This window comes from Rhinichthys klamathensis, unplaced genomic scaffold (assembly GCF_029890125.1).
Source record: "Rhinichthys klamathensis goyatoka isolate OS25496 unplaced genomic scaffold, OSU_Roscu_1.1 h1tg000281l_1, whole genome shotgun sequence".
NCBI lineage: Eukaryota > Metazoa > Chordata > Actinopteri > Cypriniformes > Leuciscidae > Rhinichthys > Rhinichthys klamathensis.
Window position 1 is genome coordinate 1,724,535 of NW_026606800.1, and position 25,692 is coordinate 1,750,226.

The window sequence follows — 25,692 nt, forward strand, 5'->3', positions numbered from 1 at the left end:
GCGGCACGCCATTTATGGCCTCTGGCAGAATCCTCACCTAAAAAATAATAATTTTTCCTTCCTCCGGGAGTGGAAGAAGACGAGTGGCCCATTTGGCTTATTGGTGATGGCACGCTGCAGGCCTGCCTCCAAAAGACACAGACATAATAAAAGCCCATCTGCCTCCACCAGACGCTCACTGAACCATTTTTACAACAATTTGTACTCTTATGTTTTATTTTGGAGACAAATTGGGTTGCGTAAGACCTGCACAGTCTCACCGATGTCATGTCACAGTGGTGTCATGCCGTCCACATTTATTATGTTTATCTGAATCAGGTTGCATCTGTTCATTTGATTCTGGTCGACAGAGACAAACCATTTTGCAGATAAACAAGTTTCAATTTCAGTTACTTTATATATATATATATATATATATATATATATATATATATATATATATATATATATATATATAATTAAATAAAATATGTATTTTTTCATACTTTTTAAAAGACGTTTATAGTTTTTCAATTTAAAATTTACAATTGATATGTTCGCGAGAAACTATTGTGTGCACACGAGAAATGTTCACGTGCACAAAAACATTTTTTTCGTGCTCATGCGTTACAATTTGTTGATAACCTTTTTCCTTTTTGCGTTTCTGCCATCTTACTACTTACTAGGAAAAAACGAGAGCATGGATGTGCTTTAATTAATAGAGATTTTTTGCTCAAAATTCGGCTTTGGTTCGAGCAGTATCAAAGGCTTATGTCCACTTTAATGCATCATCTGTGGCGACCAAGAATCCGCGCCGTGAAATGGGCTGATGGAACAATACGTCTGTGTACATTGCCCTGTTTCCCAAGTTCCAGTATCTATAAAAAAAGATTGGTACAAGATTTGGCTTTTGTTAGGGCAGTATGTCATATTTCAAGGCCTTATGTCCGCTTTAACGAATTTAAGTCTGTGGCGGTCGAGAAACCGTCCCGCGAAATGGACTGATGGCACAATAGGCGGCTCAGTGTGCATTGTCCTTAATGCCAAGTTCAATGGTTCATAAAAATATTGGTACAGTAAAAAGTGCTCAATTTTGATTCCGTTAAAACAGTTTGTCTAGTATGAGGCTGAATCCAGCTACTTATTCGTTTGTCACTTATTGACGCGTGAGCCTCCCCTTTATTCAGTATAATGCAAGTTATATATTATATATTAGTACTCTATATCTATGGCTCTGCTCACAGTAAGCGCTGTTATAATTGAATGAAGAAAGTCAGCATTTTTTCACCACCTGTAAGTAATGTGTTAAATCCGACAAAGTGGTTTAATAAATGCTTTATTGACCTTGTGAAATAGAATTTTTAGCACATTGTACTGTACCAATATTTAAAAATGTTCCATTGAAGTTGTAAATGGGCCAATATAAATATACTGCCCTGACGAAATCCAAATTTGGTGCTCTTTTTTTACTGTTCCAATCTTTTCTAATGAACCAATAAACAATTTTAAATGCAAGCATATGACATGATTAAGTTTGGGGTCTGTAAGCTTTTTAAATGTTTTTGAAAGTCTGGTATGCCTATGATCAAAAATACAGTAAAAAAAAAAAAATGCTATTACAAATATTACAATTTAAACCAGTTGTATAGTATTATACTTGTACTTATAATTTTAATGTTAAATTTTAAAATGTACAAGTATATTCTTTCTTTCTTCCTTTCTATAGGCACACTATTTGTTATCATAATTAATCTTACATCTTACATTTAGTATTTCAGTGCAGACTTGTAATTTAACTTTTTTTGAAAGCTGCAGTCCTTAAATAGTTTTGTTCAAATTTACAAAATGTATATAATAATTGAGTACATCATGAATCCATTTTCCAAACCATGTTTTTTATCTTATCCTGAATCAGTACAGTACACCAATATTCTGTGTTTATATTCGGACTATTTTAGACTGGTACGGGTCGTACCGCTGTGGAGTATCCCAGTACCTGCGTGACTCATCATAGACATAAACAGAGAGAAGTAGTTCCGGCTATAATGTTCTTCCACAAGACACATGCAGTTCTGTTTATTAACCGCTAGAGCACTAAAAGTCACAGACTGCAGCTTTAATTATTCTTTTCAGATTTGAATTTGAAAGAGTCTCTTAAGAAAACACTCAGACTGGCAATCCAGACTTAGATTCATTCACCACGACACAAGTGTCAGACTCATATTCTGCTCTTGCGGTGTAAAGTAGGGCTCTCCACTTACAAAAAGACACTTGCCTTGTTTAAAACATGGACCTTTGCACCCGCTTGGTCAAACACTTTAAGACGTGACTCAGCGGGACTAAAGATGAGCTTCACCTTGCCATTCTAATCCGTGGGCGACCAACCCGCTGCAGTGAGCTCAATTTATTTGTTCTGTTGTTCATCTCCGGATTGCCTTAAGAAGGGGCCCCTTTCTGGAGCCTCTAGATATACAGCACAGATAGCTTTGCTAGAGCCCTCATCCCCTCTGTGCTGTGATCTTTTATGGATGTGAGCGCCTCTCTTGTTCTCTTCTTCAGAAAAGCAGCTGACTGCAGCAAACTGCCTGGGGGTTCTGGCCATGGCCGAGGCCATGTGCTGCACGGAGCTACACAACATGGCCAAGGCCTTCGCCCTGCAGAACTTCCCTGATGTGGCGGGACAAGACGAGATCCTCAGCGTCTCCAAAGAAGACCTGATCAACTACCTGTCCAATGACAGCCTGAACACCAAGGCAGAAGAGCTGGTTTATGAGACCGTCATCAAGTGGATCAAGAAGGACCCAGTCAGTAGAGTGCAGGTGAAATGTTCACATATGTGTGTGTGTGAAGTTATTTCAAATCTGTAACTTGACAAGCTACTTATTAAAGTAGTATAGGTGCTGTAAAACGAATCGGTTACCTAACGTAACCTCGGTTCTCTCTAGAAGAGGGAACGAGTATTGCGTAAGCTAGCTTACGCTGCGGGAAAGATTCATCTTTGCTGAGATATTGAAGCCAAAAAATTATTTCATAATTTGTATCCATTGACAACGCAGTTCCTCTGCGGCAGACCTAGAGCAGGCTAGCTAGCAGCTCATTGGTTCGCTCAGAGAGAACTGCTTAAGCCTATGGGAGAGCGGGGCTGAACCCGCTTCCAATGAGAGGCGCCCGCGCGCTCATTGCGTCATGGCCCGCCAGAATGGGCGTGGCTATGGTGTATATAACAGTCTCTCCCAGGCTTATATGTTGATTTATTTCAGCGTGAAGCGAAACGCTAGTAGCGCAAGCACGGCCGGGAACGCAATACTCGTTCCCTCTTCTAGAGAGAACCGAGGTTACGTTAGGTAACCGATTCGTTCTCTTACGAGAGGTTCTCTCGTATTGCGTAAGCTAGCTTACGCTGCGGGAACACCTGGTCAACGCCGTGCGCGCTATGAATCCACTCATGAATCCCAGGGTGATACCGGGGGATTTTTAACGTGGAGTGAATGTATTATGAGGCCGGCAGAGCGGGCACATGAAGTGTATACATAAGCATGTATGATGAAGTGTATAAGCATTTAAGGAGAGCACAAGGGGCGAACCGGTTGTGTGAGGGACTCCCAGTAATGCAGCTTCTTAGGGAGCTGGTCGTTAGACAGCTAGTAATTTTGCCTGCAAGGCGGGAACTTCCAAGTTGTAAAATCTGACAAAAGTGGACGGGGAGGCCCATCCCGCGGCCACACAAATGTCATGAATGGAAATTCCACAGGACCATGCCCACGATGAGGCCATGCCTCTAGTGGAGTGCGCCCTGATGCCCAGAGGGCAGGGCAGGCATTTAGATGCGTAAGCAGAGGCGATAGCGTCTACTATCCATCTAGACAGTGTCTGTTTAGAGGCGGCCAGACCTTTGGTGCGCCCCCCAAACGACACGAAAAGCTGCTCAGCGCCTGAACGCGGCAGCGCGCGTAGTGTACAATCTCAGAGCCCGCACCGGGCAGAGGAGATTGGCGTCGCGCTCACTATCGGATGAAGGCAGAGCCGATAGGGAAATAATCTGAGCCCTGAACGGGGTACCAATCGCCTTCGGGACATAGCCATGTCTAGGTTTGAGAATGACAACAGAGTCATTCGGTCCAAACTCGAGACACGCGGTGCTGGATGAGAGCGCGTGAAGATCCCCCACGCGTTTTACTGAGGACAGAGCCGTCAGAAAAACGGTTTTGAGCGAGAGGTATTTTAGGTCCACAGACTCGAGCGGTTCGAACGGGGGTGCTTTCATAGCTTCGAGAACTATAGAAAGATCCCAGATAGGAACCGAGGGGGGGCGCGGAGGGTTCATCCTCTTAGCTCCCCTGAGGAAGCGGATGACTAACTCGTCTTTGCCCAGGGACTGAGCGCGTCGGGGTTCAGAGAACGCCGCGACGGCTGCCACGTAAACCTTGAGAGTGGAGGGGGACCTGCCCTTGTCCAGCATCTCTTGAAGGAAAACAAGCAAAGACGGCACCTCGCATGACCGTGGGTCCAGATGTTTGTCGGTGCACCATTTTGAGAACACAGACCATTTAGACGCATAGAGCCTTCTCGTGGAAGGTGCTCTAGCCTGTATGATAGTGTTTTTTACTCCTTCTGGCAAATCGACGAATAGTCGTTGATCACCCATGCATGTAGCGCCCAGCGCCGTGGATGGGGGTGCCAGATCGTGCCGCGAGCTTGAGAGAGGAGATCTGCTCTGACTGGGATGGGCCACGGGGCTGTCTGTGACAGCTGAGTGAGCTCCGGAACCCAATTCTGACTCTCCCAACGCGGGGTTATGAGGAGCACCGAGTGGCGTGTGTCCCTGATCCTCTGAATTACCTGTGGTAGCAGAGCGATCGGAGGGAATGCATAGAGCGGGCGGCGAGGCCATTCCTGGGCTAGCGCGTCCTCGCTCCTTGAGAAAAATATTGGGCAGTGAGCGTTCTCTTCTGACGCGAAGAGGTCCACCTCTGCTCTGCCGAATAGCCGCCACAGTATTTGGACCGTTTGTGTGTTCAGGGACCATTCTCCTGAGGAGATGAGGTTCCTGGACAGTATGTCTGGACCGTCGTTCAGATGGCCCGGCACATGCGTCGCTCTGAGCGAGAGCAGGCGGCTCTGAGACCAAACTAAAATGCGGTGTGTCAGTAGGAAGAGATTCCTGGACCTGACACCGCCCTGACGGTTGAGATAGGAGACCACAGCCATGTTGTCCGAACGGATCAGGACGTGGTGTCCCCGAATGAGCGGGAGGAAGCGTGAAAGCGCGTTCTCGACCGCAAGCATTTCCAGACAGTTTATGTGTAAGGGGCTTTCCTGTGTCGACCAATGGCCGAAGGCCGGTGAGCCCTCGCAGACTGCACCCCAACCCGTGTTGGATGCATCTGTCGAGATGACTTTTCGGCGGGAAAAGGTCCCCATCGTGACGCCCTGTCGAAACCATTCTGCTACTGTCCATGGCTGCAGCGCCGTGAGACATGTCTGCGTAACTCTGATCAGCTGGCGGCCCGTGTTCCACGCGTGGTGGGGTACACGGCTGTTTAACCAAAGCTGAAGCGGACGCATGTGCAGAAGGCCCAGCTGAAGCACAGCGGAGGCTGAGGCCATGTAACCCAGCATCCTCTGAAAAGTTTTCAGAGGTGAGCGGGTGCCCATCTGAAACGAGGCGGCCAGTCGCTGTACACTGCGCGCGCGCTGTGTAGACAGGCGAGCCGTCATCGTGACCGAGTTCAAATCTATTCCTAGAAAGGAAATCGATTGACTGGGTTGAAGGGAGCTCTTTGTCCAGTTGACAGAGAGGCCCAACGTTTTCAGATGGTCGAGGAGAACTGCGCGGTGCGACAGAAGCTCCGTCTGTGATTGGGCCAAAATCAGCCAGTCGTCCAGATAATTCAATATGCGCAGCCCCTGGCTCCGCAGGGGGGCGAGCGCCGTATCCATGCACTTCGTAAATGTGCGGGGCGCCAGGGATAAGCCGAACGGGAGAACGGCGTATTGATAAACATGACCCTCGAAGGCGAAACGTAAGAATGGCCTGTGACGGGGATTTATCTGGATCTGAAAATAGGCGTCTTTCAGGTCTAGAGAGATGAACCAGTCCCCCTGGCGCACCTGCGCGAGGAGTTTCCTGGTAGTGAGCATCTTGAACGGTCTCTTCATGAGCACTTTGAAGACCTGAGATCTAAAATCGGTCTGAGGCCGCCGTCTTTCTTGGGAACCAGAAAATAACGGCCGTAAAACCCCGACTCGGTCATAGATGGTGGGACTCTCTCTATGGCGCCCTTTTGCAACAGCGTCGCAATTTCTGAGCGGAGCGTGCCGGCGGCCAGCGGGCTGACAGTAGATTCGAGCCGCGCGCGCGCACGAGGCGGGCAGCGGCGAAACTGTAGCAGATAGCCGTTCTTTATAATGCTTAGTACCCACGGGGAAATGCCTGGAATGGCTTCCCACGCTTTGGAGCATGCGGCTAGTGGCCGAATGGCTATATCGCCCTGATTGCTGCACATAGCGGGCTGGACACAGTGTGTGGGCGCGCTTTGAATGTGTGTGGCAACGGGATTTGCACTCAGAGAGGAGTCTATGGGCCGTGAAACAGAGCGAGCAGAGAGGGGACACGCGCACGAGCTCGTGGGCGTGTTTATGTTCTCTGATATTAGAGCGGGCTGTGCCCGTTTCATGTGATGGGGCTCTGATAGAGACACGGGATATGTTATGCTTGTGTGTATGGGTGAGCACATGATTGTGGGCACATTTTCTACACAACTGGCAAATTTTCTCTTTTTGAGATTTCTCTGGGTAGCCGTAAAAACGGCTTTTTGTCGCTCGCAAGCGGGCTGGGACACCGGCTTGTTTGTGGCGGTCAACACTACAGCAGTCGGCGAAATAACGGGGACTGGCAGAGGGCGAAGCTTTGACGGCGGTCCGGCCGCAGCGGGAGAGCACCGTCGTTTTCTTGACTTTGCTAGGCAGACTTCTGATGATCAGGCTTCAGCGTGATCTTAGGTCGCGGGCCTCGTGGGGGCGGCGGCTGTCAGAGCGAGAGCGAGGGCGGCCGCCCTGTCTGCGCTGGGCTGTTTGAGTCTGCGGAGGGGGGCGCTGTGGTGGAGCTCTGGCAGGAGGCTCGCGAGAGCGGCCCGCGGAAGAGCTAGCGCGGCGGGGCAGAAACAAATTCATCGCTTGAGTAGCTTTCTGGACCTCAGAAAAGCGATCGACGATTCCCGTGACAGCAGATCCAAAAAGGCCCGTCGGGGAGAGGGGCGCGTTAAGAAACGCGGCGCGCTCAGAATCTCCCATGTCGGCGAGCGTGAGCCATAAGTGTCTCTCGGCAACACAAAGGCTGGCCATGCATCTCCCCAGAGCTTGTGCGGCGGCTTTAGTGGCGCGAAGGGCGAGGTCCGTAGCACTTCTCAGATCCGTGACAGCGGGGGAGGGGTTTCTACCGCCTTCGGCCCACTCACGGAGAATATCGCTCTGTAATACTTGGAGGACAGACATAGAATGTAGCGCTGCGGCGGCCTGACCAGCGGCGGCGTAGGCGCGAGCATGAAAGCTCGAGGTCGCTCTGCAAGCTTTCGAAGGAAGCGTGGGGGAAGAGCGCCATCTAGCAGAGGGCGGGCAGAGGTGTGCGGCGACCAAGTCCTCGACGGGCGGCATGGCTGAGTAACCTTTTTCGGCGGCTCCGTCCACCGAGCGCAGCGAGGCGGATATATCAGAGCGGTTTCTAGCCGAGAGTGGGGCATTCCAGGACTTCGTCAGCTCAGCGTGAAGTTCAGGCAGGAATGGGGCGGCCCGGTTGCACGCGGGGGTCGAGCGCCGATGAAAAAAGCTGCCGTCCATCCGGTTCGGGGCCTGCTCGGGTGGAGGAGACCACTCGAGACCGAGGCGTTCGACGGCCTGTGAGAGAAGGCGCATTAGTTCCTCCTCTATCCCGGCGCGGATCCCCGCCGACTCTCTCGTGGAACCGAGAGATGACCATTCTTCACTGTCTGATGCGAGCAGTGAACAGGAGTCCTTCTCCTCCGCGGCGTCATCGGAAGCGACAGAGCGGCCACTCGGCGGCAACTGTATGTCCGGCAGGGGCGGGGAGGGAGAGCGGGAAGCGGGAGGCGGCGGCGGCGGCCCGCATGGTTCCGCTGGGGGCTCCGGCGGCCTCTGGGAGCGGCGTTTCTTCTTACGCGGCGAAGAGGGAGGCGGCGCGGGAGCGGATTTTGCTGCCAGAAGTCGTGCCCGCAGGGACGACAACGGCAGGCTCTCACAGAAGTCGCATCCTCCATCCGCGAGGGCGAGTTCTGCGTGCTCGAGTCCCAGGCAGAGAGCGCAGATGACATGGCGGTCTCCGTCCTCGAGACGAGCGCGGCAAGAGCCGCAGGAAAAACGAGACATCTTTAAAAAGACGCTCGGCTCTTTTAGATATAAATAGAGAAAAGAGAAGGATACAGTCGTCGGATGGCGCTAGCTTGCAGGGCGGCTGAAGGTGGCGAAGACGGCCGGCTTCTTCAGGGTCCGGGAGCTCGCTAGAGTGATGCCTTCTTGACGGCGACGGCTTTTCTCAGGACAGCAGAAGCGTGCAGCTTGCTGAAGATGAAATGAATCAACATATAAGCCTGGGAGAGACTGTTATATACACCATAGCCACGCCCATTCTGGCGGGCCATGACGCAATGAGCGCGCGGGCGCCTCTCATTGGAAGCGGGTTCAGCCCCGCTCTCCCATAGGCTTAAGCAGTTCTCTCTGAGCGAACCAATGAGCTGCTAGCTAGCCTGCTCTAGGTCTGCCGCAGAGGAACTGCGTTGTTAATGGATACAAATTATGAAATAATTTTTTGGCTTCAATATCTCAGCAAAGATGAATCTTTCCCGCAGCGTAAGCTAGCTTACGCAATACGAGAGAACCTCTCGTAAGAGAACTACCTTTTGTCCTCCACTGTTTGGGACTGTCGTGGCCCAATGGTTAGAGAGTCAGACTGGTAACCCGAAGCTTGCGGGTTTGATTTTTTGCGCCACAGCAAAAAATGTCTGCCCACTGCTCTGAATGTGTGTGTCCATGGTTTGCAGTGTTGCATGTGTGTTCATTCACTACTCACTGCTCCTAATGTATGTGCACTAACTTGTATGGGTTAAATGCAGAGGACAAATTCCGAGAATGGGTTACTTACTATACTTGTCCTTAACATTTAAAAAGGTTTGATAAAATTTGATAAAAACTTTGAACCCATGCGTTCAATTCATTCAATTCCTGTATGAATGAGTCTTATGAGATTGTTCTTTTATAGTGAAGCAAAAAGAATCTTATGGGCTGGTTCTTTTTAGGAAATCAAAAACCGAGCACAACCAGTGTAGTGCAGTTCTTGAATAAATGATTCTTAAGAGCTGATTCTTTTTAGTGAATCAATCAAAAACACACTGAGCAGACTGTATAGTGTGATTACCAAACAAATGCGTTTGGTTCAAATGTTCAATTTGGTTCAAAAAAGTTAAATTGTGCGAATCAAAAACATACAGCACAACCAATGTAATCTGATTCCCAAACAACTCATTCTTTTGAGCCATTTTTAGTGAATCAATCAAAAGCATTCAGTATGACCCATGTAGTTTGATTCCTGAACGATTGACTCTTATGGGCCTATTCTTTTTAGTGAATCAAAATAATATAGTGAAGCTACATAGTCTGGTTTCTGAACTAATGATTTTAAATAGAGAATAAAAAATTATCCCTTTTATTGAATTAATCAAAAATATGAATCAGAAAACAGCGTGACCTGATTCTTGACCGAATGACTGTTATTAGCCTGTTTTTTTTAAAATACATAAATATACAGTGACCAATATAGTCAAGTTCCTGAATGACTGACTCTTATGAGCTGATTATTTTTAGTGAATCAAAAATGAATGGCACAAACTGTGCAGTCTGATTCCTGAAGAAATGACTCTTAAACTTTTATTTTTTAGTTAATAAATAAAAAATATACAGAGTTATCAATGCAGCCCGATTCCCAAATTAATGTCTCTTATGAACCGTTTTTTTTTTAGTGAATCAAAACCATTCAACACAACCAGTGTAGTCTGATAAAAACTACCCACTGTTATATGTGCCCATAAAATCTATTTCTGACCCAGCATACAGATATTGAGTGTTTAAAAAAAATGCTCTGATAAATACACCAAGTCTGTACTTAATAATTTTTTACTGCCTGTTGTTCACATTGAGACTTAAAACTTAGTAGGCTGTGTTTTATTTAGCACTGTGACTGCTTTCGGTTTTGTAGTTCTGTGTGAAAGCTGAATTTTCCCTTTTTTTGTTGAGACACACCAAGGGTTCAGCCCCCTGAAGTGCCTTTGTTTCTTTATGGATCAAAAGACCTGTCTGCGGTGGGCTAGACAATTCAATAGGGCTTTCTCAAATCTCTCTCCACATTGAAGAAGTTTTGGCTTCCCGAAACCCCGAGAACAAGAGGTCAACACCATTTTGCTGTCCTTGCACTTCTATTTCTGCTACCCTGAAGAATACATTCAGGCCACTCGCAGCAAACATAAATAAGAGAGAGCGGAGCAAAGAAGCGTGTAGGAGCCAGCGGCCGAGATCAGATATTCAGGGGCCGTGTGGCATGACATTAGACCCTTTGGTGTACTGATGGGGTGCTGAGACTGTCTGAAATGGATGAGCCATGTGTGACAGTGCTGCTGCTTAAAAAAACCCTCATGCACCACCGAAAGTTTCTCTCCGCTGTAAAACGGCCCGCGACTGCACAGAGTTCATAAACAACTCTGGAACATTGGGCTGCGGATGCGTTTTTTTTTTCAATCTTTCTGTCTGTCTCTCTCTCTCTTACTGAATTTCACCCCTTTCCAGACCCCGATGGAAGCGTTTCGATTGAATCCACTGACATTTCCTAGGGATATATCAGCTCCAATTGTCACAGTCGATGCACAAACCCAAAGGCAAATGTTTGTTCGTGGAGCTCTACAAACATGCTCCGGCGGTCTGAGATGGACGAGAGATGGGGATCGTTTTTGGCCGAAACTATAGATAATGAAAAAATAACAACTTTTATGCTTCACGGTAAATTAGTGGTGAATTAGTAGGCGGCGTGTTGCGCTGTGTACAGCCGCCAGACCTCCATGCGCAGTGATGTATGGATCTTTATTGTGCAATCCTTCACGCCGTTGCACAATTTGCATTAGTTTATTACAGTGAGTCAACATGCTTTTTATGTGCTTGTAACACAAGGGCCCTTCGTGAGCCGCTGGGGAAAGAGCCGAGCTTAAAATAGAGCTTCTTACGGCACACCTGGGACCGGCGCCGAGCTCCTGCATAAGATGTGAACGATCAGCCTGTCCTAATGTTAGTAAATGATCTTTCTTTTGTCCTTGGTCCAGTAGTCATACGTCTAGATGGACTGGGTGATTAATGGCGTCACGTGACTCATTCCCGATCTGGATTAGTGTATGAGAGACTGTGGGAAGAAATTGGATTGAGAAAGATATGTCATTCAGAGGTATGAAAGAAGAACTCAGTGTTTAGCCATGTGTTTTAATACTTAATACTAATGAATGAGAAGGATCAGCCGGTTTTACTGAAGCATTCAGAACACAGATCTATTCTCAAGCAGCCAGACTTGTGGCCCTTATATACTCCTGGAGAAAACATCTATTGACCTGTTAATATGGATGATATTAAGGTTTGAACATACAAACTGCTGTGACAGATAGCATGTCTTTATCTTAAAATTAAATTCAACCACTTCTCATAAAGAAACAAGAACATGGTCTTATCAATTAATGATATATGCATTCTTGCATATGTCTGTCTAAAAGAATGAAGAATGATATATTTATTTGTATAAATATAGATTGATCCTGATTAAAGCTATTAAGTTATTAAGTCAAGAACATTAAGTGCATTTTTTTGTCTTTTGATTTATGATGGACAGCAGCGGACATTCACAAATAGAAAACAGGTATTTAAAATTGTAATAATATTACAGTATTTACTGTATTTTTGATCAAATATAAGCAGACTTCCTTCAAAATCAATTAAAAATCCTAACTTAAACGTTTGAATTGTAGTGCATATTTGTATATATTTCATTACTTTACAATAGACGCATTGTTATTTTGCCTCTTCTTGATATATTGTTTCTATATTTATAGTCAACATATATATATTTTTTTTTAATAAAAGCTTCCAATGTTGATTCATCTCAGAGCTATTTTTTAAATCCCTATGGAAACATGAATTAGAATTTTATTTTATTTTGTGATATTTTTGAGAGGATTTTTTTCACCTTCACTGGACATTAGGAAAAGAGACTGGAAACAATTGGAGCGTAGAGAGGGGAACAAGACCAGGAAAGAACCAAATGCTATAGCTCATACTTTATTTTATTTGACTTTACTTCTTGATCCAAAGTGGCTTAAAAAGTGAGCAGTAACGGTTGCGCTCTATTGAACATACGAGTCTCACAGTTTGAGTCCCGACTTTCCTGTGAATCAGTTAATTACGACAATCTGATTGCTATCAGCAAATTACAATTACTGGGCAAACATTACATCAACTACTTAATATTCTTGAGCCAGACTGATAAAGTTTATAATGTGGCCCCCACCGCTTTTCTCATTTTCTTCCTCTTTTGAAGCACCAATTGCAACGTGTGTGTCCTGACTCTACTGTTTTGCCCTGTGCGTCATATTTGCATCGGACGGTCTGATACTGTAGGCCAGGGTTGTCCAAACTCATTCCTGGAGGGCCACTGTCCTGCAGAGTCTAGCTCCAACTTGCCTCAACATTCCTCCTGGAAGATTCTAGTATGCTTAGTGTAACGGATGTAAGCCAGTAAGAGCTGTGGGTGTAAACCTCACTCCCCAGGCCTCAAGAGGAGACGTCGGTTCGATCCCGCTCGGAGCGAGTCGAGTAGGACCAGTTTCATTTGGTGCCGTGACCCGGGTGGGAGTGAGGTTTAGAGAGGTGAGATTAATGGACGTAGACCAGTAAGAGCTGTCCGCATAAACCTCACTCCCCTGGCCTCAAGAGGCGCGCTAGTGACAGTGCCTAGCGGCTGCGGTCTTTAGCGTCCTTGTTAGCGGGCCCGTCTCCCACACCGGAGATGCCGGTTCGAGTCCCGCTCGGAGCGAGTCGAGTAGGACCAGTTTCATTTGGTGCCGTGACCCGGGTGGGAGTGAGGTTTAGGGGGCTGAGATTAATGGACATAGGCCAGTAAGAGCTGTGCGTGTAAACCTCACTCCCCTGGCCTCAAGAGGCGCGCTAGCGGTTGCGGTCTTTAGCGTCCTTGTTAGCGTGCCCACCTCCCACGCTGGAGACACCGGTTCGAGTGGCGGGAGCGGGTCAAGTTGGACCGATTACACAAGTAGAACCTTGATAAGCTGGTTCATGTTTGTTTATTCGATTGTTTAATTGGGACTGGAGCTAAACTTTGCAGGACAGTGGTCCTCCAGGAGCAGAACTGGACACCCCTGCTGTAGGCTGAGATTACATTGTTCAAAAGAGAAAGCGAGCTTCAGAGTCTGACTGCCTCCAGTCACTCAAATTTCATGTGCAAGCACAAAAATCTGAATGTGGCAAAGGCTTTGATAAACCTCACTCTCTGTGCTATGCGTTCACCTGCCGGGACCGAGCAGCAGTGACTCCGTCACTCAAACGCTGACTAAACTTCCCGCGATTGCTGACAGCACGGCACCGGAGCCGCTAAAGATCAGGCCCCTGCCCCGCCGAGCACGAGTCAAAACGCCAAACCCTTTCCGCCTCCTCCACGGCATGTCCAGAGTCCCGACCCGCATGCTTTCAATTACAGACACCTCCCCTCCCACCAAGTCCCGTGCAGCGGAAACCATTAAAGAAACGCCCTGGACGATTTCATACAACACTTTATCGTGACCGAACGGTGAGGCCGCCTGACAAAGAAGGTTGATTAATTGCATCTCCTTTGAGGAGAGAACTAATATGCAGCTGAAAAGAATGCTTAATGATGGTTTTTGCACAAGGGGGCAATCTGCATTCACCCTCGGCAGGGAGATCTAATTCAGCAGTCAGAAAATAACAATGGATGTACCAGCGTTGATGCTCTGTCCTGGCAGACAGCACTCATTAGTTGCCGGGGTCATGTTTGACTGGAGGGCAGAGGAGAATCTTCCCATTTCAGCCTTTTAATGAGATCAGAACTTTTTGAATTTGCAGATGTTACTGAGGACTTCAATCTCACCCCTCATTCAGTCGGAGTATAAAGACATGCAGACTGGATTATTAACAATTCGAAATAACCGTTTAGTCTCAATTAGAACTGTTAGTATAGTAATATATAGAAGTGAAGTGCATGAGTTTATTATCGTTGGCAGATAAAATGTGCAGGCTGGTTATTAGTCTTTATATTTTTATATTATTGATATTAGGTATACGAGTGCTTAATTTCACATCATTAAAAAATGGATCTTTCTGGCCCTGTGGAAAGAGTTTGGTCTACTATGTAGACATACTCTAGAGTTTACAATGTAAAGACGTTAGCCAATAATCAAACATGTTCTCCTAAACTCTCTCTCATTATTTTGTACTGGGAAGATTTATTCATTTTAGTGAATAAGGTGGATGATTCATATATAAATGAAATCAGTTTAAAAATATATTCTTCAATTTCACATCTAACATAAAAGTTTGTGTTTACATAATATGTATGTGTACGTATATATTATTATATTATATATGTGTCTGTGTGTTTGTGTATACTGTACTATATATATATATATATGTATGTGTGTGTGTATATATACTGTATGTATATACACACACACACACACAGACATACACTCACCGGCCACTTTATTAGGTACGCCTGTCCAACTGCTCGTTAACACTTAATTTCTAAGCAGCCAATCACATGGCGGCAACTCAGTGCATTTAGGCATGTAGACATGGTCAAGACAATCTCCTGCAGTTCAAACCAAGCATCAGTATGGGGAAGAAAGGTGATTTGAGTGACTTTGAACGTGGCATGATTGTTGGTGCCAGAAGGGCTGGTCTGAGTATTTCAGAAACTGCTAATCTACTGGGATTTTCACGCACAACCATCTCTAGGGTTTACAGAGAATGGTCCGAAAAAGAAAAAACATCCAGTGAGCGGCAGTTCTGTGGGCGGAAATGCCTTGTTGATGCCAGAGGTCAGAGGATGGCCAGACTGGTTCGAGCTGATAGAAGGGCAACAGTGACTGAAATAACCACTCGTTACAACCGAGGTATGCAGCAAAGCATTTGTGAAGCCACAACACGCACAACCTTGAGGCGGATGGGCTACAACAGCAGAAGACTCCACCGGGTACCACTCATCTCCACTACAAATAGGAAAAAGAGGCTACAATTTGCAAGAGCTCACCAAAATTGAACAGTTGAAGACTGGAAAAATGTTGCCTGGTCTGATGAGTCTCGATTTCTGTTGAGACATTCAGATGTTAGAGTCAGAATTTGGCGTAAACAGAATGAGAACATGGAACCATCATGCCTTGTTACCACTGTGCAGGCTGGTGGTGGTGGTGTAATGGTGTGGGGGATGTTTTCCTGGCACACTTTAGGCCCCTTAGTGCCAATTGGGCATCGTTTAAATGCCACGGCCTACCTGAGCATTGTTTCTGACCATGTCCATCCCTTTATGGCCACCATGTACCCATCCTCTGATGGCTACTTCCACCATGTCACAAAGCTCTAATCATTTCAAATTGGTTTCTTGAACATGACAATGAGTTCACTGTACTAAAATGGCCTCCACAGTCACCAGATCTCAACCCAATAGAGCATCTTTGGGATGTGGTGGAACGGGAGATTCGCATCATGGATGTGCAGCCGACAAATCTGCGGCAACTGTGTGATGCCATCATGTCAATATGGACCAAACTCCCTGAGGAATGCTTCCAGCACCTTGTTGAATCTATGCCACGAAGAATTGAGGCAGTTCTGAAGGCAAAAGGGGGTCCAACCCGTTACTAGCATGGGGTACCTAATAAAGTGGCCGGTGAGTGTATATATATAGTAATTACATACGTTTTTTCTTATTATGAGAGCCAGTAATAGCATCTGCGATGGTGGTCCTTCTCCAGTTTGAATACTATTTTTCCGAAGTGAACTAATTCGTTTTTTGCTCTCAAGCTTAATGTCGAACCATTTTCTTCTCACTTCTGGGAATGTTCGATTAACAGATGAAACTCCATTAACTGCATCTAATATGCTGCCAAGCTTCCTTTTTTTAGGACCCAATACGCCACTATGTACGCTTGAAAATAAAATGTGGCGTTTTGAATGAACTTCTGATAATAAAACTTAAATTTCTGCATCTGAGAATTTTTTTTTTTCATTCGCATTCATGTCATAATATGATGCCCATATTTAGTTGTCAGTCGGATTTAATGGGCGGGATTTATGGTAATTGAGAATGAACGTGCACGCGCATCCCATTTACGACTGATTGGAATTCATTAACACACACACACATTTCACTATCACATCTGACGTTTACGAAGTATTTGTGAATCAGGAGAAGAGTTTTCGGGAAGGTCTCTTCACGCGCAAATCACTCGCATATTTACTCGTATGTTTACGAATGTTTCATGAATGAGACCCACTGTGTGTGTACACACATTCATAAACTGGACGATGATAGCTTATTTAATGTATAAAGTAATGTATATGTCCAAAAAAGGGTAATGCCATACTTTGTAGTAGTGCTATATGGCGTAATAATCTGTTTGGTTGTAAAATGTATTACCTGAATGAAATGAAATCGAATGTATCGTCGTGTGGAATAATTCATTCATAGACAGCTTACGAAGTAACATACGAAGATGTTCAACTAATAAAGATCTTCATCGCTGGCAAAAAATATGATGCATTTGCAGATTTACTTTCTAGACTGTGTAGACTGTGGACCGCCACTTCATACAACGCTCTTGATGTTCTTAAATCTTCCTGTTACGACTCCGAGACGATTCAGTGCGTGCAGGAAACTGAACAGATCATTCAAACTGATTCGCGAACCGATTTAGACAGATCTGCCCAACTTGTTTGATGAAGTCTTTGAACAGAATCGACTCAAAAGAGTGATTCATTTGTGAATTGAGCATCGCTCATGCCCAGAAAAAAGAACAGTTTTTTCATTAGAAATTTACTCGAGTTAAAGTAAAAGTACCCACAATTAAATCTACTCTTAAAGGAGCTGTATGTAAGACATTTATTTCAACTAATCATAAAATGGCCCTGATATGTCACTAGACATTAAGAAATCATGTTCATTTCAAATACTTATATCACTGACAACAGTAGTCCCGCCAGGATATTGTCATTTAAAAAGTGAAGTTGCAGCCCTCAACTGATGTTGATGTTGTCATGTTGTTTTTTGGTCTGATGCTCCACCCTCCACCTATCTACCAATCACAAAGTCAGTAGTGTTGCGGCATCTGTGTTGCCAGCTCTGCTCTAGTTACCACAGCTGCAGTTCCTGCTGGATCCTGCAGCCTATCTGGCAACCTCGAGTCAGGGAGGAGGGGATACACCACTCTACAGTAATTTGAAAGTGATTGCAGTACCAGTTTTGGCCACAATCTTACATACAGCTCCTTTAAAAGTAAAATTTTTCCAAAAAAATACTCAAGTAAATGTAACGAAGTAAATGTACTTCGTTACTACCCACCTCTGCACCCAAACAAATTGGGGACAGAATTTGAATAGTCTAAAAAAAATAGTTACACTCAGGACCTTCGGGTCCAAATGGACCCGCATAGGAAATGAATGGGAAATTGGCAAAAATGTGAAAATACAGTTTTTCTACTTTTTTTACAGTTTTTTTGTGCGTACAATCTACAAATCAGCCACGATCCAGAAAAAAAGCACACAACAGTGAAGGAGTGAATCTATAAAACATCAAGAGTGCAAAACAGACACATCCACACACACACACACACACACTTTTATACACATACACACTAATAAATTCAGATTACATATGGGTTTTGAATTTTTTAAATGCTCAGTTTGTCCACCAGATGGCATCCATCTCATTTCAAAAATTGCTTTCATGAGGCCTAGGCTTGACTCTAAAATGAAATACAGCTTTAAAAAAAAATTAAAAAAAATATTTTTATTTAAAAAAAACTTTCTATTATATTCAATGGGGAAAAATGGGTCATAATTATTGCATTAATATTAATATAATTATTGCATTAATATTAATTATAAATCATTTTTATTTTTGAAATTATCTCAAAACACCAAAAAAGAAAAGAAAAAATATTATAAAAAACAAGTAAAAAAAAAAGAAGATTTTTTTTAAATAAATATTAATCCCACCCTTCGCCCATTTGGACCCGAAGGTCCTGAGTGTGACTCTGAAATGACCCAGAGGGTTAAAAGTAATGAGCAAACATTCCTCCAGTAATGTTAATAGAACGTTATCTGGTCTTTAATAATGTTCTCAAAATTATTATGCATCATTCATGGAAAGTTTTTTTTCCACCAAAACGTTTTAGATGGACGTTTGTCTAATGTTTTTTAAATGTTACTACTTGTTTCAGAACGTTTGAGAGAACATTCAAAAGTAACAATTCCATAATGTTTGCAAAATGATAAAATGGAATGTTCCTTTAATCTTCACATAACCAAAAAAATATATAATTTATTTTATTTTTAATGGATGTTTTGAATGTTGAGAGAACATTCAGAAATAAAATTTTCATAACTTAATAGGAACATTACCAAAACATTCTTTGAACATATTTTTGTTTGCTGGGTTTACACGCACGTTTTTTTTTTTTTTTTTTTTTCATTTGATTCCAATGCTTAATGGGAAAGTTCATTAGTTCATTTTGCTTTGAATAAGATGTTGTTATTCCTCTCAGAGCTGGTCGGATTGGTTCATGTCTTAGAACTATTTATTGAAGGCATTTTTGAAATGCCTACAGAATGAAGGAAATAAATGAGAAAAATAACCGACGAACCAAGACTGCTGAAAAAACGGCCTGTCACTGTTGAGCATTATTGAGACGGTTAGTCAGGTTCGGTTCCTGTGCGTATAACTCTGTTGTGTTCACTCTTTCAAAAGCTGTAAGCCAGACATAAGGCCAACTGAATCTCGCTTTAGTGCGCACAGACTCTTCCCTCCCTTCGCCACTTTTTCTCTCATGAGAGGATACCCCCCAGCTGAACTCCTCTGTCTTGTGTGTGAGAGAATATTTCAGTGGCTCATTTCTTTCTTCCTGGCTGATGTTATATTTAAGGGAGACTAAATAAAGCTTCTCCACACTCGATATCTTCTGCATAAAAACAACATGAGGCCTCTCACACACATTTGCTCTGTTCCCAAACCTGAGCTGCCTACAGAGACAGTCTTTTAAGATATTGTCTTTGAGCTCCCGACTGAAAGGCTTTTGCAAAAAAGAATATACCGCCTCTTAAGATACCTTGTTTTGGACCGATTTTATGTACAGTACACTCCAAAGAAAAAAAGTTTTTCCCTTTAATTTTAATTAATTTTTCTTACGCCATTGGCAGACATTTTTTCTTGTTTTAAGCACAAAGTTACTACATTTTGGTCACTTTGTCGAAAACAAGACTTAATATCTTAAGTAGTTTTCTCCTCTAGGAAATGTATCTTGATGTTTAGATATTTGTCCCGGAAAATGAGACAAAAATACAGAGGAAGAATATATTTTTTGATGCATTTTTCAGAAAGCAAGACGTTATCTTACCTCATTTTGCTTCTCAAGTAATTGTATCTTGATTTAAGAATTTAAGAAGATTTAAGAATTCAAGTTTTTTTGAAGAAGTTTTTTTTTTTTTGCAATGTATCCCTTCACTGAGAAGGCAAATTCATAATGCATTAAAGCACTGTGGGGGGGAAAAATCTACAAAAAGTAAGAAAATTTAGTCAAGATATTCTGTACTTTACTTAGTATTTGTGCATTTAGTGTATTTGTATAGTGATTTGAGTATCACTAGTGAGTCTCATGTGAAGTCCAACTGTGTGGCACATAGTTGCTGTTTCAAATCAGTCATTTAGGAGGTTCCATGATGGTTAGGATGCCTAGGTAGGCAGCTCACTCAGAGCAATAGACATCTGACGGCTGGAATTGGGAATTGCTCCATGCGCTGCTCTTGTCACTGTACAGCCCCCTGCAGGCTCACACTTAGACTCTGTCATTGTGCCGTCAGACTGATTAGCCCTGACTTTAGAGTCACTGTGTGTGTGTGTTGTGCTTTGATGCGTTCACTACTGTTGTCTTCATAGGTCGGAGAGTTTTCGAGCTGATGTTGCACATGCAGGTTTAATGTGGCCGGTGAGGTGTGTAAGTATTGTGTCTGGGACAGGGAGGTGAGATACCGTGCCATGTTTCACTAGTAAGCCAATACCTCTTGCATATTGAATGAGTCGAGCTAATGCATAAAACTTGGTAAAGTGCTGCTGGTGGAGGTGGACAAGTGAACTGCATGTCATTTCAGGTAAAATTTAGGTATTTATTTACTTTTAAAGGAGTCATAATGTAGTATTAACTTTGATACCCACACTCTATTATAGTCATTTCATGCCCTTCTAAAAAAGAAAAATTGGAAAAAAATAAACACAGAGCTCGTTTGACCCTTATTTCTGAATGCATTATTGTCTCGCGAGATCTGATGCGAGGTTTTGGCTGTCGTGGACGGTCATTTTAATAATGCAAATGAGGGGCGCGTTGATTGGTGGTAGGAAGGAGGGGGCTTGACACCGCAGGTAACTTCAGCATATCATTCCAAAAAGAGATCATGGCGCAAGTTGTTAATGAACCCGACCTGGCCGCGACCTACGGGATTCAACCGTATGTTTGAGCCAGACTCTGAACCAGAGCTGGAAACGGAAGAGGAACAACAGTCAATTGAAGGACGTCTACATCAACATGTCTCTGAATGGTAAAGACAATTTTTTTGACTGAGACATACATTAACATCAGTAACGAGCTAAAACAATTTTTTTGCTATTTTCTCCCACATAAGTTTAGCTTTAATTTAATGTAGATTACATTAACGGAGATGTAGTCTACTTTATTTTCAGCTTACAGTGGTTATAGAGATTAACGTTTGCTATAATGTGTTGTTTTTGCCTTTTTTGACGTTGTGGTTTTTTAGATATTTAATCATTTTCATCTGCAGACATGTAACGTTATGTTTTTCTTTATGTTTATTAATTCTTTACTGTTTTTTAAATGTATCTATCCTTATCACATACATTAACCGCATTAGTAGTTAGCTGCTGTTTGTTACACAAAATATAGTAATAAAAACACAGTCTTACCGTTTCAAATTCAGGCAAGTCCCTGATTGTTGGAATGGCACCTTTTTCCAAACGTAGCTTCGATGCCAACTTCGCCTGATATTGCCCCAAATTTGTAAAAGATTCTTTTGTGAAATGTTTAGCGCAGACAGCTAACGTTGAGCAAGTTGAGATGGTTGTTGGAACAGCGTCATTAAAAATAAATTTCATCCTCTTGTCCCTTGTAGTTTGGTCAGTTTTGGGTAAAGAAAAAACATTAGAATGTGGATTATGACAGTCAACCACAGAGCAACTCACGTGTGCAATACGTTCTTGCATCTTTCTTGACTGAATATGATGGGGAGAGGGGCAGGGCGGGCCTCCTCTGCGGTGTCCATATATGGTATATCCGGCCCCGTCTTGACGTCATGTCGGGGGAGAAATTGAAATCTCGTATTTGAGTGCGCGTGCACGTTGGCTAGTTTAAGAACCCTGGGGTAAACAAACGCTTCACTTTTGAATATCGGCATCCCGGCAAATGTATAATCGTTAGTCAATCATAACATACATTGATTCTCATGGAAAAGTGAAAATTGCACATTATGACTCCTTTAAAATACGTATAAGTACATGCTCTATATGAATATATTACATATATATTCATATATTAGAAAATATATATTTTAATATTTAAATGTTAATTTATATTTATAAAAAATCTAGATTTTAGTCATGCGCACATTTTAATAATGTATGTATATACTGTATAAATACACACAAGATTGTATTAGAAAAAAATATTTAAAAAAATAATATATATATATATATATATACATACATTTGATATTTCTAAAAATTCTTGATTTATATCTAGATAGATTTGATATTATTTTTGATAATAAAATGTTTATTTGATATATTTTTGATATTTATATATATTTTTTTGATTTTCTATCTAGAAATATTTTATTTGAATACTGAATTACTTCAGTTTAGTCATTACAAGTTTAGTGTGTGAGTGTATATAATCATGCATAAAAAATATAAAAACATGAAAGTATTATTTTTGATAATGTTAATTTATGTTTTTTGATATTATTATTTATACAAATTTTAGATTTGATAAATATATCAGGGTTTTTTTGTGTGCAGATTTTCTTTGCACATGTTTTTAATATTAAAGGGGTCATATAATGGTACATGCACTTTTACAAGTTGATTGTACTGAAATGTGTGTTGGCAGTGTCTGTACACAAACATCATATAATGATAAAAATCCATCCAGTGGTTTTGTTTTAATCTCCTTATATGTTTTCCCCTGCCTCAAATCGAGCCGTTCGTTTTTGTGACGTCAATAAAACGGACGCCCCTCCCACGATTGTTGATTGACGGGAGCGTTTCAACACAGACCCGCCCTCGCACATGAGGTAGCTGTCAATCATAGTCTGCGCGGCGCGGACCGGCGAGGTCACTGTTGATATGCTGGAGCACTGTCTATGAGCAGAATGGCGTCTAAGCGATTGTGGTGTTCTGTTCTTGGGTGTAATAACGAACACAGTCATTTTAATGTTCCTGAATCCGAACCGCTGAAGACGCAGTGGCTGAGTTTTGTTTTCGAAGGGAATATTCCCCACGAGCAACGTCAATGCTTTCATGTTTGCGCAAATCATTTCACACACCAGACTGCTTTATAAACGAGGCGGGTCAGTATAAAGCTGGATTTGCTAAGAAGCTTTGCTAAAAAGGATCGGTACCAGATATTCGTGTTCCTGCTGAACCTCCAGAAGAACGGAAGTGAGTGAAACGTTTTATTAAACTCTATATTAATATATTAATCTTTGCAAATCGCTAGCTGCACGCTTCACAATGAATGCGTCTAAGGTTTACACTCAGTCAGGGTACATTACGGCATGTTTTCAATGTATGACGTTCTCAATATAATTCATAATTCCACGTTTATACTGAACAACGCGTTATGGTTATTGTGTTATTGTGTTACAAACGGTGTATGCACAGAACAGAGGGGCGGAGTGAGCGCAGCTCATGATCATTTAAAGGCATATGCACTGAAACGGCGTGCTGAAAACAGAGCTGTTTTTGACCAGGTAAAATAAGTGTTTTCTTACAATACTAATGAGAATTTTTAATTAAAGTATATTACAAACTTTTAATTTAGACCCTAAAGAATCATATTAGCTTGTACAAAAATGGCATTATATGACCCCTTTAAAGGTGCAGTATGTAATATTGACAGCTAGTGGTTGAAATGGGTACTGCAGTCCAAATTCAAAATATTGGAGAGAGTTGTTTTAATTAAAACCATGCATTTCTTAATGTATATTTCTGCTGCCGAGAGCTCATTGTGTGATCTCCAGTCTTCTCATGCTTACAGCACAAAGGCCCGTCACCTCAACACCTGACAATGGTGATCAACACCTGACAATTTCATGACAGGAATAGAAGGACCCCTGTCTCTGGGGGTCCCGGATGACAGAAGGGAAATGCGCTAGCGGCATGCTTGGACACGAAGACAAATAGCTCTATGAGACAGCAGAGAGAGGATAGGGACTCATCCGCTTTTCCCACACTGGGAAGCGGAGGTGTATGAGTTAGCGCTGATTCCCAGATCCGACCCTGATACGCCCTCCTGATGAAGTCTGTCAGGAACAACCGAAGCGGCCAGTTTAAGCAGAGGATGTCAGATCCCTTTAGCATTGATTTAATGCACAGGAGATTGGCGTCGTTAAGCTCATTGACAAATTGAACCTAGCATTGGAAGGAGTCTAAGCACAAGGTGCTGGATACATGAATATAAATGAGGCAGAGGGAGACAGGATGTGTGTGTGGGAGGAGTGTCTGTGTGCAGATAATGCCCTTAGCGTGAGTCGTCCCGGTGCTGTTTATGGCTGAATAATTGTGACGGTGCGCTTCTATATCGTGGTGTGCTGGTTAGAGGTCAGTGAGGGTAAAAACAACCCAACACAGCCGCTTCGCTGTAAAAACTAAAGAAATAAAAATATTGTTTAGCATTCCTGGGGGCTTTCAACTTTACACAGATTTGTGAAGACTTTATATATTTTTTCACTTTATATTTATCAATATAATACATATGTCATGTTTAGTCAAACATTGACCCTATCAAGTTTAAACACACACACACACACACACACATATTATACATGAAGACTTCAGATGCAAAAGCCAGCCTATAAGTCCGTCTAACGTTTTTCTTTAATATTAACATTTTTATCAGGCTCCTATGTATAGGTTTCTACATAAGTACCGGCATTTCTGAATAAGCTGAGGCTGGATTTGGTTTGAAGTGAAAGTATTTGATGAACGTATACTATGTGCAGAGAGCATTCACTCAATATTATTAGCTCATTTTTGACAGAGGCGGCTTTTAGAGGATTTGCATCGGAGGTCTTCATATACACACACACAGTACCGGTCAAAAGTTCGGAAACATACTATTTTTAATGTTTTTGAAAGAAGTCTCTTATGGTCATCAAGCCTGCTTTTATTTGATCAAAAATACAGAAAAAAAACTGTAATATTGTGAAATATTATTACAATTTAAAATAATGGTTTTCTCTTTGAATATATTTTTTAATATATTTTTCAGCATCATTACTCCAGTCTTCAGTGTCAAAGAAATCAGATTAGATTAGCAATGTTTGAAACAGTTGAGCTGCTTAATATTTTTTTATAACCTCTGATACTTTTCTCAGGATTCTTTGATGAATAAAAAGTTTTTAAAAAACAACAGCATTTATTTAAAATAGAAATCTTATACACTACAGTTCAAAAGTTTGGGGTCAGTGATTTCTTTTTTCTTTGTTTAAAAGAGAACAATACTTTTATTCAGCAAGGATGTGTGATAAAAGTGATAGTAAAGATTTAAATTGTTAAAAAATTATTATTTTGGATAAATGCTATTATTTTTTAAACTTTTTATTCATCAATGAATCCTGAAAAGGTATCACAGGTTCCAAAAAAAAAATTAAGCAACTGTTTCCAACATTGCATCCACTGAGTATCAAATCATCGTATTAGAATGATTTCTGAAGGATCATGTGACACTGAAGACTGGAGTAATGATGCTGAAAATACAGCTTTGATCACAGGAATAAATTACATTTTAAAGTATATTAAAATAGAAAACCATTGTTTTAAATTGTAATAATATTTCACAATATTGCTGTTTTTTTAACAAATAAATGCAGGCTTGATGACCAGAAGAGGCTTTCAAAAACATTAAAAATAGTAATGTTTGCAGTAATTGTGTGTGGTAATTATGTAATTGTAAAGTAAACTAGTAAAGTGTGTGTGCGCGTGTGTGTGTGTGTTTAATAAGTACATTTAAATATTTTAATTTATATTGAATTTAATGGTATACTTATTAGTTTTAAAATTATTAAAACATTTTATCACAGGTCCACTTA

The 25,692-nt window shown here is 42.4% G+C and overlaps 1 protein-coding gene across 2 annotated transcripts in view; it reads left to right on the forward strand.

Annotated features, from left to right (window-relative positions):
- Positions 1 to 25,692, forward strand: part of LOC130103166 (kelch-like protein 29) — a 305,231-nt gene that overhangs the window by 225,030 nt on the left and 54,509 nt on the right. For both annotated transcript variants that reach the window (XM_056269368.1, XM_056269369.1), the window contains one exon: positions 2,539 to 2,798. In XM_056269368.1, coding sequence (XP_056125343.1) covers positions 2,539 to 2,798 — 260 coding nt within the window. The remainder of the gene's footprint in view (positions 1 to 2,538; positions 2,799 to 25,692) is intronic.